The sequence below is a fragment of the Rhinoraja longicauda genome, chromosome 23 (genome assembly GCF_053455715.1).
Source record: "Rhinoraja longicauda isolate Sanriku21f chromosome 23, sRhiLon1.1, whole genome shotgun sequence".
Classification (NCBI taxonomy): domain Eukaryota; kingdom Metazoa; phylum Chordata; class Chondrichthyes; order Rajiformes; family Arhynchobatidae; genus Rhinoraja; species Rhinoraja longicauda.
Window position 1 is genome coordinate 26,315,903 of NC_135975.1, and position 13,121 is coordinate 26,329,023.

A 13,121-nucleotide genomic window follows, 5' to 3' on the forward strand; every position below is an offset into this window, starting at 1 on the left:
TCGTGGAGTTGGCGGCCATTGCTGGAGACTGACTTCGGGAGCACCAACCGCGGGAGCCTGCAGGACTTAACATCGTGGAGCTCGCGATCACTTTGCCAGGGATCGACCTCTGGGCTCCAACCGCGGGAGCCTGCGGACTTTAACATCATGGAGCTTGCGATCCCTGGTTAGAGACCGACTTCGGGAGCTCCAGGCCGCGGTTGCTTCGACCGTCCCGATGCGGGGGTTTCGATTGCCGGCTGCGGGAGCTTTGATCACTCTAACGATAGTTCGACTGCCCCGAACATGAGAGAAAAATGAGGGAAGAGATTAGACTTTATTGCCTTCCATCACAGTGAGGAATGTGGGGAATCCGCTGTGGTGGATGTTTATGTTAACTTTTATGTAGTTGTGTGTCTTGCTGCTTTTTAAAAATATGGCTGTATGGTACGAATATCACTGTACATTAATTGGTATATGTGACAATAAAAGACCTTTGAAATCTTTTATCATATAAGGATCATATTAGATTCCTCATATTAATGATTATATGAGGTATCATTAAACAGATATCATTTAATAATGTCTTGTTATTATTAAACAGATGCGGTTAGTTTAATCTGGCATTGTGAATGGCAAAAGCACTGTGGGCCAAAGGCCCTGCCACTCTGCTGTACTCTTCCATCTACTTGGAACCGCAAGGTGGTAAGATTTGCCAGAAGGATTTAAATCTATTGAGAATTGAGTGTATTGACTGAAAAAAAACAGATTCCATCACCAGAGTAGTTTGGAATGAGAGGAAATAGGATAAAGTTGATTAATGTTAAAGAGGAAAAACTTTTCCAAGGTGATTGATTAGGATATGGAATACATTGCCTGCGTTACAGTGGACACAGAATTGGTTGTGGCATTGAACATGTAGCTGGATAGATATCTGCAAGAATTAACGGAACTATGGATGAGGCAAGGAAAAGGTTTCAGGTTGAATGGCCTCCTGAGCTGTAACCCATTCTGTGGTTTTACATTTTATAAAATATATATTTAGTCCATTGTTGTTACGGCTGTGCCAAGACATTGGTGTTAAAGACTGGAATTTTCAAGACTTCTCAGTCCTGATGGATTTGCTTTATCTTGTCATTGCTTTGTTGCAGGCGGCCAACTATTTCAAATGTTTTTTTTAATATTAGCAGATGCTTTGTGCTTCTGGTAAGGCAGAGAAACTTTAATAATTCATGAGCTCAGGTTTAGCGATTCAATGCTATACTCAGTGGCATAGGCTTCAGATTCTGTTCCATGCCAGAAAATTATTTTTGCAGTCTTATTTTTAGAATTTTGAAAAGCTGGTGACATTTTTTCCAGTAACAGGGAGCAGTTTGATAATTAATTTGTAGCCTTTACCACCTATTCATGTGTAAACTATTGCTATCGTAGACAGTGAATTGCAGAGGGTCTTGGTCAGCAGGGCAAGTGGGCTGAGGAATGGTAAATAGAGTTTTATTCAGATAAGTGTGGGGTGTTGCCTCGTGAGAAGTCAAACCACGGCAGGACTTTCATAGTGAACAGTAGGGGCTTGAGAGGTATTGTAGAATAGATTGATCTGGAAGTGTACGTTGTTCTCTGAAAGTGGTGTCACAGGGTGGTGAAGAAGGCTTTTCGCATGTAAGACTGGGATGATTTTATTGAGATATATAAAATCATGAGGGGAATAGATAGGGTGAATACACAATCTTTTTCCCAAGATATTCAATTCAATGATACTTTATTGTCACATGTACCTAGGTACAGTGAAATGCTTTGTTTTGCATACAACTGGTAAAATCACATAGCAGACCTTTCCTGGGCAGTACACATGTGTCGCCATGTTTCAAGAATCAAGAAATGGAGGGAATAGTTTTACGGGGAAATGTGAAACATGTAATAGCACCCCGAGGGCCACTTTTTACAAAGAGGGTGGTGTGTATATGGAACAAGCTGCGGCACAGGTAAATGAGACTAGCATGGATGGGTATATTAGGCACCAAAGACTATATGGGTTGAAAGACCTTTTTTTGTGTTACGTGACTCTGTGATTCTAGGAATACTTGAATAGTAGGCTAAGTGGAGAAAGTGGAGATTTGCTGTTTTCATTACCAAAGGGACCATACTAGTTTCAATTTGAATTCAATAATTTTCTTGCTATGTTATACCTGGGCAGTTTTAATAGGGGTCTGTGGGTGAGTGTCCCATCGACCTTTGAGTTTCAGGCAGCAAGCCCCTTTTAATGTGTAAGTCAGGTACCATAATTGGGTCCTCTCCAGAGCAAAACGAGCCTAGCAATGGCATGCTTGAAATTACATATGTGGAACATAAAGTAATGTCTGGATTCCTCTACCATACTGAATGCAATGGCTGTTTTAGTCCAGTGAACACCAAAAGAGAGGGAGAGTCACCATTTCATGCTCCTTTTGGCAAGGTACAGGCGGTGTACAGGTGGTATTTATTAGTGTGTTAAAATGTGTACACTTAAATTTAATTGACGTTTATATAATGTTAAATTATAGAAATCAATTACACTAGCTGTTGTAGTACTGTGTCGAAAACAGAATTCCGATTAATGTGGGAAATAGACAAAATCTCACACTGTTGCAGGAGCGTGTTTTGGCTTGTTTGAAACTTATGTATATTGCTGCTGCAGAATATTCTGCCTCTGGCTGTGCTGTATCTGACCCAGATATACTTAGAACTGATGCCAAGTGCCTGACATAGGAAGTGTACATTTCTCCCAGTATTCACTGCCAAATGCTCAATAAACATTAAAAGGAGGAACACTTCATTTTCCATTAATGATCATTTTTATTTTGATTCAGTCAATCGCATCGTAAAATTAAAAATGTACAACAAATTTGAGAAAGCCAAATGTACAATTAGATTTACAAGTATTTCTTCTATTTTTCTTTCAAAGGAGTATTGATTTTTTGTATAAATGACACAAGGAGATGGATCAGATATTCTTGCTGCCAGACTAACTGACTAAGGTGTCTATCTTCTTGCATCGTTTTCTCTGTGCACAGTCCACCCTATGCTCTGGTGAGGTCAGCCTGTCACAAAGTGGCAAGATGTTTTTGGGTGCAGTTTTCTGAGAACCCCCACATTGGATATCCTTGCTGGCAAAGGCTGAAAAATGTTTTTGCAACACTGTTTAAAGTCTCTGATTGACAGAGTCATATGTACACTGCTTAAATCGAGAATTTCAGATGTACACACTTTTCTTTAAATTTTTTTAAAATTAGTTTTCAAATGAGTAGAGCATTTGCCTTTTTCCACAGGCATGGTAATGGCTGAGGTGAATGGGAACACCAGTATCACTAGGGTAAAGCAAAGGATGGCGTGCACCCACTATCAGCACCTCACTGCGTCTCAGGAATCCACAAGCATGTGGACATTCTGGCATCTAATATTCAGGAATGTCATTGACATTCATGGTTGGCCATTAATTTTCTGAAGCTTGAGACTCCCTGAAACAGCTGGGTACCATCTGGTAGTTTCCAATGGAATCACCTGTTATATTAAGCCTGATGTCTATGTAGGTGGTTATCCATGCAGGTGGGGAGGGGGTCCCTGAGTCCCATCGGAAACTCTGTGATTTCGGTATTTGTTGTTGCAATTATCTTTGAGCAAAGAAAGTTCAGATTTCTTTGGTGGGACCAATAGTGCCCTTCTGTGATATTTTGTACTTTTTCATTGCAAACTGTTTCAAGATCCTATGGCCTTTGCAATCATGTGGAGCTGCAGAGATATCTTAGATTCATTATGGTTGACCCTGTCATTAGTGGCTGGTGTTTAGAGGTACTACTCAAATGTAAATACTCCTTTGTAATCTCCACTTCACCACATGGCGAAGGCATGGTAGAGTTGCTGCCTTACAGTGCCAGAGATCCTGGTTCAATCCTGACTACGGGTGTTGTCTGTACAGAATTTGTATGTTCTCCCCGCGACCGCGTGGGTTTTCTCTGGGGGCTACTGTTTCCTCGCACGCTCCAAAGACATACAGCTTTGTAGGTTAATTGGCTTCAGTAAAAATTGTAAATTGGCCTTAGTGTGTAGGATAGTGCTAGTGTACAGGGTGATCGCTGGTCGGTGTGGAATTGGTTTATTTTAATTATTTCAATTCTGCAATCAAACTATCATTTTTCAAACAGTACTTGAAATTGTAATAAATATTTTAATTTATGATTAACATTATCATTCAACCAGCTACAAAGGTGCTGTGAATGACCCAATGATTGCCCTGTAAAAGGATCTATTTAAATACAAGGTTGTGTTGTTAACTTATTTCTAAGATACAACTACAGACATCACCTGTAATAAATATATATTACATCAAGTCTTTCTTTTGTTGCAAATTATTGTTTTACTTCATCATTTTAGGCAGCTTGTTTGCCGATGTCGATAATTATTGTTGGCGTTGGGCTTGCAGAATTTAATGGTAAGAAATATAAAGTTTGTATGTCGAAGATGAGAATGGCATTAATGTTATTTTTTGTGCGAGGGATTTAAATTGAATAATGTGGAAGGCAAAATTTTCAGTAAAATTGTGCAGAGAAGTACTGTTCTAGTTCAGAAATATAAATATTGTTATTAAAATTGCCACAATATAACACATCCATCAAGCTTTTATGTCATTTAATTATGTTAGTTGCTGACAAGCAGAAAAATTACTCTCCAGAAGTTACCGAACTAAGGAGAAAATTGGATTAGTTGTTTGAACAGATTTCAGAACAAAAATTACGGATTCTTCCTATGATGAAATTGCCTTGTCCGAAATAATCAAATATATATGTACGACTCTTATCGTTACTTTACGTAAATTAATTTTCAAAGAACTGAACTTGATTGATTTGCAACTTCGTTCTTCATGTTTATTCACTTGGGTGGAAATCAAATTCTTCTGTTTATTAAACGTTATGGATAATAAATTTTAGTATGCCCATATCCAGGCCTTGGGTAAAATCCAAATTTTAACATATCCAGGCCTTACACATCTGGCCCAGGATTTTCAATGTTAAAGCCGAGACCAAAAGGAACATTTTGTGTTTACTTCTAATAATCAACAGGTTCTGTATTATTACCTAAAGCCACAATTTCAAGCAATTGTCCTTCCCCAACAAAATGGAGTAAGCCAGAAAATTAATCTATGTTATGTATCACCATGGAAAACAGATACAACCATAATGTTTAAACCAGTTCCATATTTGCTGTTCTTCGCTCTGTCAGAATATGGTTTTACATATTCATCGATTCTTCTTTGTTTGCAGCAATGGAAGAATTAGATGGAGATGAGATTCGGATATCATCAAGAGGAAGATCTGCCGAGAGAGATATTGTTCAGGTAGGATGTGGAAGGATATAGTTTTGAATCACCCACTGATACAAAAGGAAGTAAAGCTGCATCTACATTCATTTGAAAAATATTACAGCCGATTTTATTACTCGTTGAAATGAATGGACTTTTCCAATGTAAAGAAAGAATCTGACATCTTAATACTTTATTCAAATTTTGTGAACACTTTTATATGTTCATAAGTCAATAGAGCAGAAATCGGCCATTCGGCCCATCGAGTCTACTCTGCGATTCAATCATGGCTGATCTATCTTTATCTCTTAACCCCATTCTTTTGCTTTCTCCCATAACCCTTGACACCCGTACTTATCAAGTATCTATCAATTTCTACCTTAAAAGTTCCCAATGCCCTGATCTTCACAGCCATCTGTGGCAATGAATGCCACAGATTCACCACCCTCTGACTAAATAAATTCCTCCTCATCTCATTTCTAAAGGTACATCTTTTTATTCTGAGGATATGCTCTCTGGTCCTGGACTCTCCCACTGGTGGAAACATCCTCTCCACATCCACTCTATCCAGGCCTTACATTATTTGTTAAGTTTCAATGAGGTCCCCCCCCCCCCCACCCCCCCCCAGAAATCTTTTTAAATTCCAGCTAGTTCAAGCCTAATGCCATCAAATGCCCATCGTACGTTGACCCAATCATCCTCGTAAACCTCCTCTGGACCCTGCCCATTGCCAGCAGATCCTTCCTCAGGTATGTGGCCCAAAACTGCTCACAAATGCAGTCTGACTAGTGCCTTAAAAAGCCTCAGCACTACATCCCTGTTTTTATATTCTAGTTCTCTCAAAATAAATGCTAACATTGCATTTGCCTTTCTTACTACTAATTCAACTTGCAAATTAACCTTTTGGAAATCCTGCACCAGCACTCCCAAGACCCTTTGCACCTCTGATTTATGAATCCAATCCCTAGTTGGAAAATAGTCTATGCCTTTATTCCTACCACCAAAATCCATGACTGCACACTTTGCTGCATTGTATTCCACCTGCCTCTTCTTTGTCCATTCTCCCAACTTGTCCAAGTCCTCCTACAGAGTCCCTGCTTCCACCACACTACCTGCCCCTCCACCTATCTTAATATCAGCAGCAAACTTGGCCACAAAGCCATCAATTCCGTGATCCAAATAATTGATATGCAACGTGAAGAATTGCGGCCACATCACTGACCCTTGTGGAACACCGCTAGTCACTGGCAGCCAACCAGCAAAAGCCCCCTTTATTCACACTCTTTGCCTTTGCCATTCAGCCAGTCTTCTATCCCTGCTAGTATCTTCCCTCTTATATCATGTGTCTCATCTTCTTTATCAGTCCCACGTGTTGCAACTAATCAAAGGCCTTCTGAAAATCCAGATAAACATCCAATGACTCTCCTTTGTCTATTCAGCTTCCTCCAAGAAATCCAATAGATTTGTCAAGCAAGATCTCCCCTTCACATAACCGTGCTGACTTCAGCCTTTTTTATCATGTGCTTCTCAGCACTTGGAAACCTCATTCTTAATAATCTATATATATATCCACAACCAAATTTCAAAATCTCAGAGATATACATACATACAAATATATATATATATATATATATATATACATACAAATATATATATATATATTTGTATATATATATATTTGTATGTATGTATATCTCTCTGATATGTGGACCTGCAGCCAAAACGGTAAACCAGTGCGCCACAATTTTTGTGCCACCTTAATCACCACTGCCCTGGTGACTGTTTAAAACAAGTTTTATTTAAATTGGTCTTATATGTTTTAAGTTAGAGAGATTTTAAAGTAAAAAAAAATCATTTCTAAACACATTTTTGAGATTTGGTTGTGGACATGAGGACCTACAGCCAAAACGCTAAACCATAGCGCCACAATTTTAGCACCACCTTAATCAGCACTGTCCTGGCGACTGTTTATAACAAGTTTTATTTAAATTGGTCTTATATTTTTTAAGTTGGAGATTTTAAAGTTTAAAACTTTCATTTCTAAACACATTTTTCAAAGTGCTGTGCGTATGACGTCACCATAGGGCACACATGGCCTATCTCTTCACTCGCACAAACAAGATGGACACCGTTAGCGGAGCCATCCGCCCGCAATCAGGGGCTCCCCACTGCTCTCTCCCCACTCTCCCACACCCGGGGGACACTCTGAGCAGGAGGGAGATGGTTGAACTGATGGTCCACTGATCTTTCCCTTCCGTCCCTTCAACCCACGGCGTCCTCCAGTCCCCGCTATCACCCGGGCCCAGCGCCCTGCACCATTACCGCAACAGAAGCCCTAGCAGGCAGCTTCTTCTCCTCATCCTTCAGCGGCCGCTTCCACCGATGACGTCGTCGACGAGGGCTGCTGTCACCGACGGCCCCGTCGCGACTTCAGAAAGATGGCGGCCGCTCTTCTCCTCCTTCTCCACCTCACGCTCCGCCATCTTGTGCGTGCCTTCCGCCGCGCCACCTGCCTCGAGTAGTCCCAGCTCCCGCCGCCCTGTCTGCCTCGAGTAGTCCCAGCCCCTGCCGCGCTATCAGCCTTCCACCTCTGCCGGGTCACACCGCGCTGTCTGCCTCGAGTACCCCCAGCTCGGCCAGCCCACAGCCGCCGCACTCCGGAGCTCCCTCCTCCTCCCTCCACTCACGGATAGTGGTAAGTGGCTTTCGCCGCCAACGGGTCTGCGGAGGGGAGTGGGCGTGGGGGCCGAGTGGGTGGAGGGGAGGGTGGGGAAGGAGGGGGTGGGGGGAGGAGAGAGTGGGAGTGAGGGGGAAAGGGGGGTGGTGGGGAAATGGGGGAGGAGAGAGTGGGGGGAGGGGGAGGAGAGGGTGGGGTAGGAGGAGGAGAGGGTGGGGTAGGAGGGGGAGGGTGATGGCAGGAGAGAGTGGGGGTGGGGGGAGAGTGGGGCTGGGGAAGAGGGCGGGCTGGGGAAGAGGGCGGGCTGGGGAGGGCAGGCTGGGGTGGGGAGGTGGGAAAAGTGGGGGTGGGGAGGAGTGGTGGGGGAAGGGGGACAGTGGGGGAGGGCGTGGTAGTGGGGGGAAGAGAGAGTGGGGGTGGGGGAAAGCGGGGGTGGGGAAGAGGGGAGAGTGGGGAAAAGGGGGTGGGGCGAAAGGGGGGGTGGGGAGGAGGGGGTGGGGAAAAGGGGGGTGGGGCGAAAGGAGGGGTGGGGGAGAGTGAGAATGGGGGTGGGGTAGGAGAGAGTTGGGGGAGGAGAGAGTGGGGGGTGGGAGAGTAGGGCTGGGGAGGAGGGTGGGGTGGGGAGGTGGCAAGAGTGGGGGTGGGGAGGAGGGGAAAGTGGGGTGCGGGCTGGGAGAGTGGGTGTGGGGGGAGGGAGGTGGGGGGGAGGGGGAATATGGGTGGGAAGGGGGGTGGGGCCAGGGGAGGTGCAAGTGGGGCTGGGGTAGGGGGGATGGAATGGGTCTGTGGGGGGATAAGGGGGATTGGGTGGGGGGCTTGGGGGTGCTACACCAATACAGGAGAGGCTTTGGGTCAAATTGGTCTTATATTTTTTAAGTTAGAGATTTTAAAGTTTAAACAAACATTTCTAAACAAATTTTTGAGATTTGGTTGTGAACATATGGACCTACAGTCAAGACAGTAAACCATAGCGCCACAATTTCAGCACCACCTTAATCACCACTGTCCTGGCGACTGTTTATAACAAGATTTTTAAAAAATTGGTCTTATAACTTTTAAGTTAGAGATTTTAAAGTTAAAAATTTCTAGTTGTAAACAATTTTTTCAAAGTGCTCTGCGTATGACGTCACCATAGGGGACGCACCACCTCTCTCCTCACTCGCTGAAACAAGATGGACGCCGTTAGCGGAGCCGTCCGCCCAGAATCAGGGGCTCCTCTCCTCTCGCTTCTCTCCTCTCTCCCCTCGCTTCTCTCCTCTCTCCACTCGCTTCTCTCCTCTCTCCCTTCTCCCCTCTCCCACACCCGCCACCGCCTGCCTCGAGTAATCCCAGCTCGGCCAGGCCACAACCGACGCGCTGCTCATCTCGAGTAGTCCGGCACTCATTCCTCCTCCCTGCAGGCTCGACATGTGGCTTTCGCCGCCAACGGCTCCACGGAGGGGAGTGGGGGCCGAGTGGGTGGAGGGAAGGGTGGGGGTAGGAGGGGGGTGAGGAGGGGGTGGGGGGAGGAGAGAGTGGGAGAGGACGAGGTGCGGGGAGGAGAGGGGGCTGGTGGTAGGGAAAGGGGGGTCGGGGAGAGTGAGACTGGGGGAGGAGAGAATGGGGGGGGTTTGGGAGGGAGAGTGGGGGAAAGGGGGTGGTGGGGAAAGGGGGTGTGGGGGAGAGTGAGAGTGGGGGAGGAGAGAGTGCGGGTCAGAGGGAGAGTGGGACTGGGGAGGAGGGCAGGGTGGAGTTGTGAGGAGGGAAGAGTGGGGGGAAGGGGTACAGTGGTGATGGGGGGAAGAGAGAATGGGGGGAAGGGGGACAGTGGGGGTCAGGGAAGAGGGGAGTGTTGTGCTGTCTTCGATTTCCCTTGACAGTCACGGTCACCTCATTCTCCCCTTAGTATATTTCTTCCTCTATTTGGGTTGAAAAGATTCTGTGTCCACTGAATTATTTCTGGAAAATCCTGCCATTGCTGCTCCACCATCATTCCTGCTGAGGTCCCTTTCCAATCCACTTTAGCCAGCTCGTGCCTCTGTAGTCACCTTTTCTCAACAGTAAGACCAACACATCCTATTTCATCTTTTCCCTCTCAAAATGCAGGTTGAGTTTTATCATATTATAGTCACTACCTCCGAGGGGTTCCTTTACATTAAGATGCTTAATCAAATGCACTTTGTTACACTACCAAATCCAGAATTGCCTTTTCCCTTGTAGGCTCGACTACAAGCTGCTCTAAGAAGCTATCTCATAGGCACTCTGCAAATTCCTTTTCTTGGGATCCAGTGCCGACCTGATTTTCCCAGTCGGCTTGCATACTTAATCCCCCATGATCACTGTAACATTGCCTTTCTTACATGCCGATTGTATCTCCTGATGCAATTTGTTCCTTACATCTTGGCTACTCTTTGGAGGCCTGTATATAACTTCCATCTGGGTTTTTTTTACCCTTGCTGCTTCTTAGCTCTACCACAAGGATTCTACATTTTTTGATCCTGTGTCCCCCTTGCTGATGACTGAATTCCTTTCATTAACAGCAGAGCTACCCCGCCCCCTCGGCTCGTCTTTTCGAGAGACCTTGGATATTCAGCACCCAGCTCTGATCCTGTTTTAGCCATGTCTCCGTGATGCCCACATTGTACCTACCAATTTCGAACTGATCTTTTAGCTCATCCACTTTGTTCTGTATAACTGCATGCATTCACATATAACATTTTTCGTTCAGTATTCACACCTCTTCTCACATTGGTCCCAATTTAGTTTGACCTTACTCTTCCTTCTTAAAGTTTCTGTCCAATTACTTCTGGAAACTACTCCTGCACTCCCATTCGCTTTAACTTTATCCATCCATTTCCAATTCATTAACCCCTCCCTCCCATTATTTTGTTTAAAGCCCTGGTTACGTGGTTTGCCAGGACCTTGGTCCCAGCCAGGTTTAAGTGGAGTCCTTCTGCAGGAACCGCTCCCTTCTTCCCCAATATTGGTGCCAATGCCCCACAAATTCAAATCTACTTCTCCCACACCAATGTTTGAGCCAGGCGTTCAACTCTTTAATCTTCTCAACCCTATGCCAATTTGCTCGTGGCTCAGCTAGCAATCCAGAGATTATTATCTTTTTGGTTCTGCTTTTCAATTTAGTTCCTTACTACTCAGATTCCCTGAGCAGAACCTCTGTCCTGACAAGCTTCACGGTTCTCTTGGGCATTTGGTCGGAACTGTTGATTTTTAAAAAAATTGACCAACCATGAATTCTTCTATCTTTCAAACAGATAATTAGCCAATTTATTTTTTAAATCCATGAACCAGTTTTAGAGTGCACAATACATGTATAATTTTTTTTTTCCCATTGGGTTCATTTCACCATTTCTAATATATGTGTCTTCTGAATTTGAATTGAAACTATTCTAAAGCAGCAGATAATTCCCCAGTGTTACTTTAGTCCAAATGTAGATGTGCCTTAATTAAAATTTCATAAAGGTGTAAAACCATAGATGAAGGAAATTACAATTTTCAAATGATAGCATTGTCAGAAAATAAAGTTGATTTCCTTTTGCTAATTTACAAAATCTGCACGTGTACTGTGCATTTTCCTCCTCCAGAAGGAAAGAGGTGAAGATATTCAGTGGACAAATTTCTCTGCCAAAGTATGCTAATTTGAGGATTGGGGTTTCAGCCCTAGCATAGAAGTCCTGACTAAATAAGACACACGAGATAAGGACAGATGTACTAGAAATTGGGAGTCGAGTGTTTTATTGTCATATGTCCCGAAATGGAACAATTAAATTCTTACTTGCAGCAGCACAACAGATATTTAAACATATTACTCTGAAAAACCCATAATAAACAAAAAAAGTTCCAGTCTATATTAAAAAAAGACCAAAAAATAGACAATAGTAATGCAAAGTCAAGAATAACATTTCCAAGTCCAAATAGTTTGAAGCATATTTGGAGATTGTAGATGGTCATAGGGAAGAAGCTGCTCCTGAACCTGGACGTTAGTTTTCCCGCTTCTGTACCATCTTCCCTATGGCTGGAGTGAAATGGGAGCGTGACCAGGGTGGTGTGGGTCTTTAATGACGCTGGCTGCCTTTCTGAGGCAGCGAATCCCGTAGATCTCTTCGATGGTGGGGAAGTCAGTACCCATATTGGACTTGGCAGTGCTCACTACTTTTTGCAAATACAAATATTTGAAAGCAGCCAGTAAAATATAGTTCATGCGGTGAAAAGTATTACCGTTTTTACATTGTAGGCTAGTACTCAGCATTTTTATTGGAAATATTCTTACTGAAATATCTGGCTAGAGTCATGGTGTTGGTAAAATGTTTTTTAAGTACCTTTTGATCAATGCAGAAATTAAAGTTTGCCTCAGAAATATCACCAAATTTTGAATATTCATTCAAACTATCTTTTGAATTTTCCTACACAGGAAAGTAGAGCATCAGAGCAAACAGGTTTAGTTTGTAAAAGGTTTAAGTAGGACTGCTGCAAAGGCTAAACATTAAAATTCTGTATGCATAGCATCAAGTTCAATATCGGTGGCAATATTGTGTATTTCCACTGAACAGCTTTATGTTGGAGGTAAAGTGTTATTATTTGTAACTCGTAGAAACCACCAAGTTTCACTGTAATTTAGCCTACATCTAATCAAAAGACTAAGATGCATGGGATCCACGGAGACTTGGTCGGTTGGACTCAAAATGGCCTTTTTCATAAAGTCAATGACTAGTGGTGGAAAGGTGTTATTCTGGCCCAAGGTCGGTGACAGCAAGAAACTGCTGGGACCTCTGTAGTTGATAATATATATATGCTCTGAGGCATCTGACAATGTGTTTTTCATCCTTTCTAGTTCTAGCTCTACTTCTTTCTCTCTTTACCCCCTCCTCAAGTCATTATTTTATACCTTAGAATGCTGTCCTGCAAATCAGTTTCCATATTCCCTAATTCCATGACATTTTTTTTAAAATTGCTGTCGAAGGAAATCACTTGAAGCTGCATTGAGATGAGTTTGTCATGGTGATATCATCTCAATAGATATGGATTTTAATTGCATTGGCAATTTACTCAAAGATTATGGAATTATAAATAACTGCCAAGCGTTGATTGCCGGATATTAAGCTTCTTGATCTAAATATTCAAACACAATAGACCTGA

General features: G+C 43.3%; 3 protein-coding genes across 8 annotated transcripts in view; 2 read left to right on the plus strand and 1 right to left on the minus strand.

Annotated features, from left to right (window-relative positions):
* The window catches only part of LOC144604959 (copine-8), a 193,991-nt gene that overhangs the window by 157,154 nt on the left and 23,716 nt on the right, over positions 1 to 13,121 (plus strand). For all 4 annotated transcript variants that reach the window (XM_078419884.1, XM_078419881.1, XM_078419883.1 and 1 more), the window contains 2 exons: positions 4,387 to 4,444; positions 5,274 to 5,347. In XM_078419884.1, the coding sequence (XP_078276010.1) occupies positions 4,387 to 4,444; positions 5,274 to 5,347 (132 nt within the window). The remainder of the gene's footprint in view (positions 1 to 4,386; positions 4,445 to 5,273; positions 5,348 to 13,121) is intronic.
* The window catches only part of alg10 (ALG10 alpha-1,2-mannosyltransferase), a 73,384-nt gene that overhangs the window by 40,544 nt on the left and 19,719 nt on the right, over positions 1 to 13,121 (minus strand). Inside the window, exon 3 of one of the 3 annotated variants that reach the window (XM_078419890.1) lies at positions 4,256 to 5,261. The exons of 1 other annotated variant lie outside the window; for it this stretch is intronic. In XM_078419890.1, coding sequence (XP_078276016.1) covers positions 5,250 to 5,261 — 12 coding nt within the window. In that variant the 3' untranslated portion in view covers positions 4,256 to 5,249. Of the gene's footprint in view, positions 1 to 4,255; positions 5,262 to 12,109; positions 12,135 to 13,121 lie in introns of those variants that run through there. One more of the 3 variants, XM_078419891.1, reaches the window with a different exon arrangement.
* The window catches only part of tprkb (Tp53rk binding protein), a 34,930-nt gene continuing 27,108 nt past the window's right edge, over positions 5,300 to 13,121 (plus strand). The window contains exon 1 of the mRNA XM_078419897.1: positions 5,300 to 5,347. The gene's annotated coding sequence lies outside the window, so the exon portion shown is untranslated. The remainder of the gene's footprint in view (positions 5,348 to 13,121) is intronic.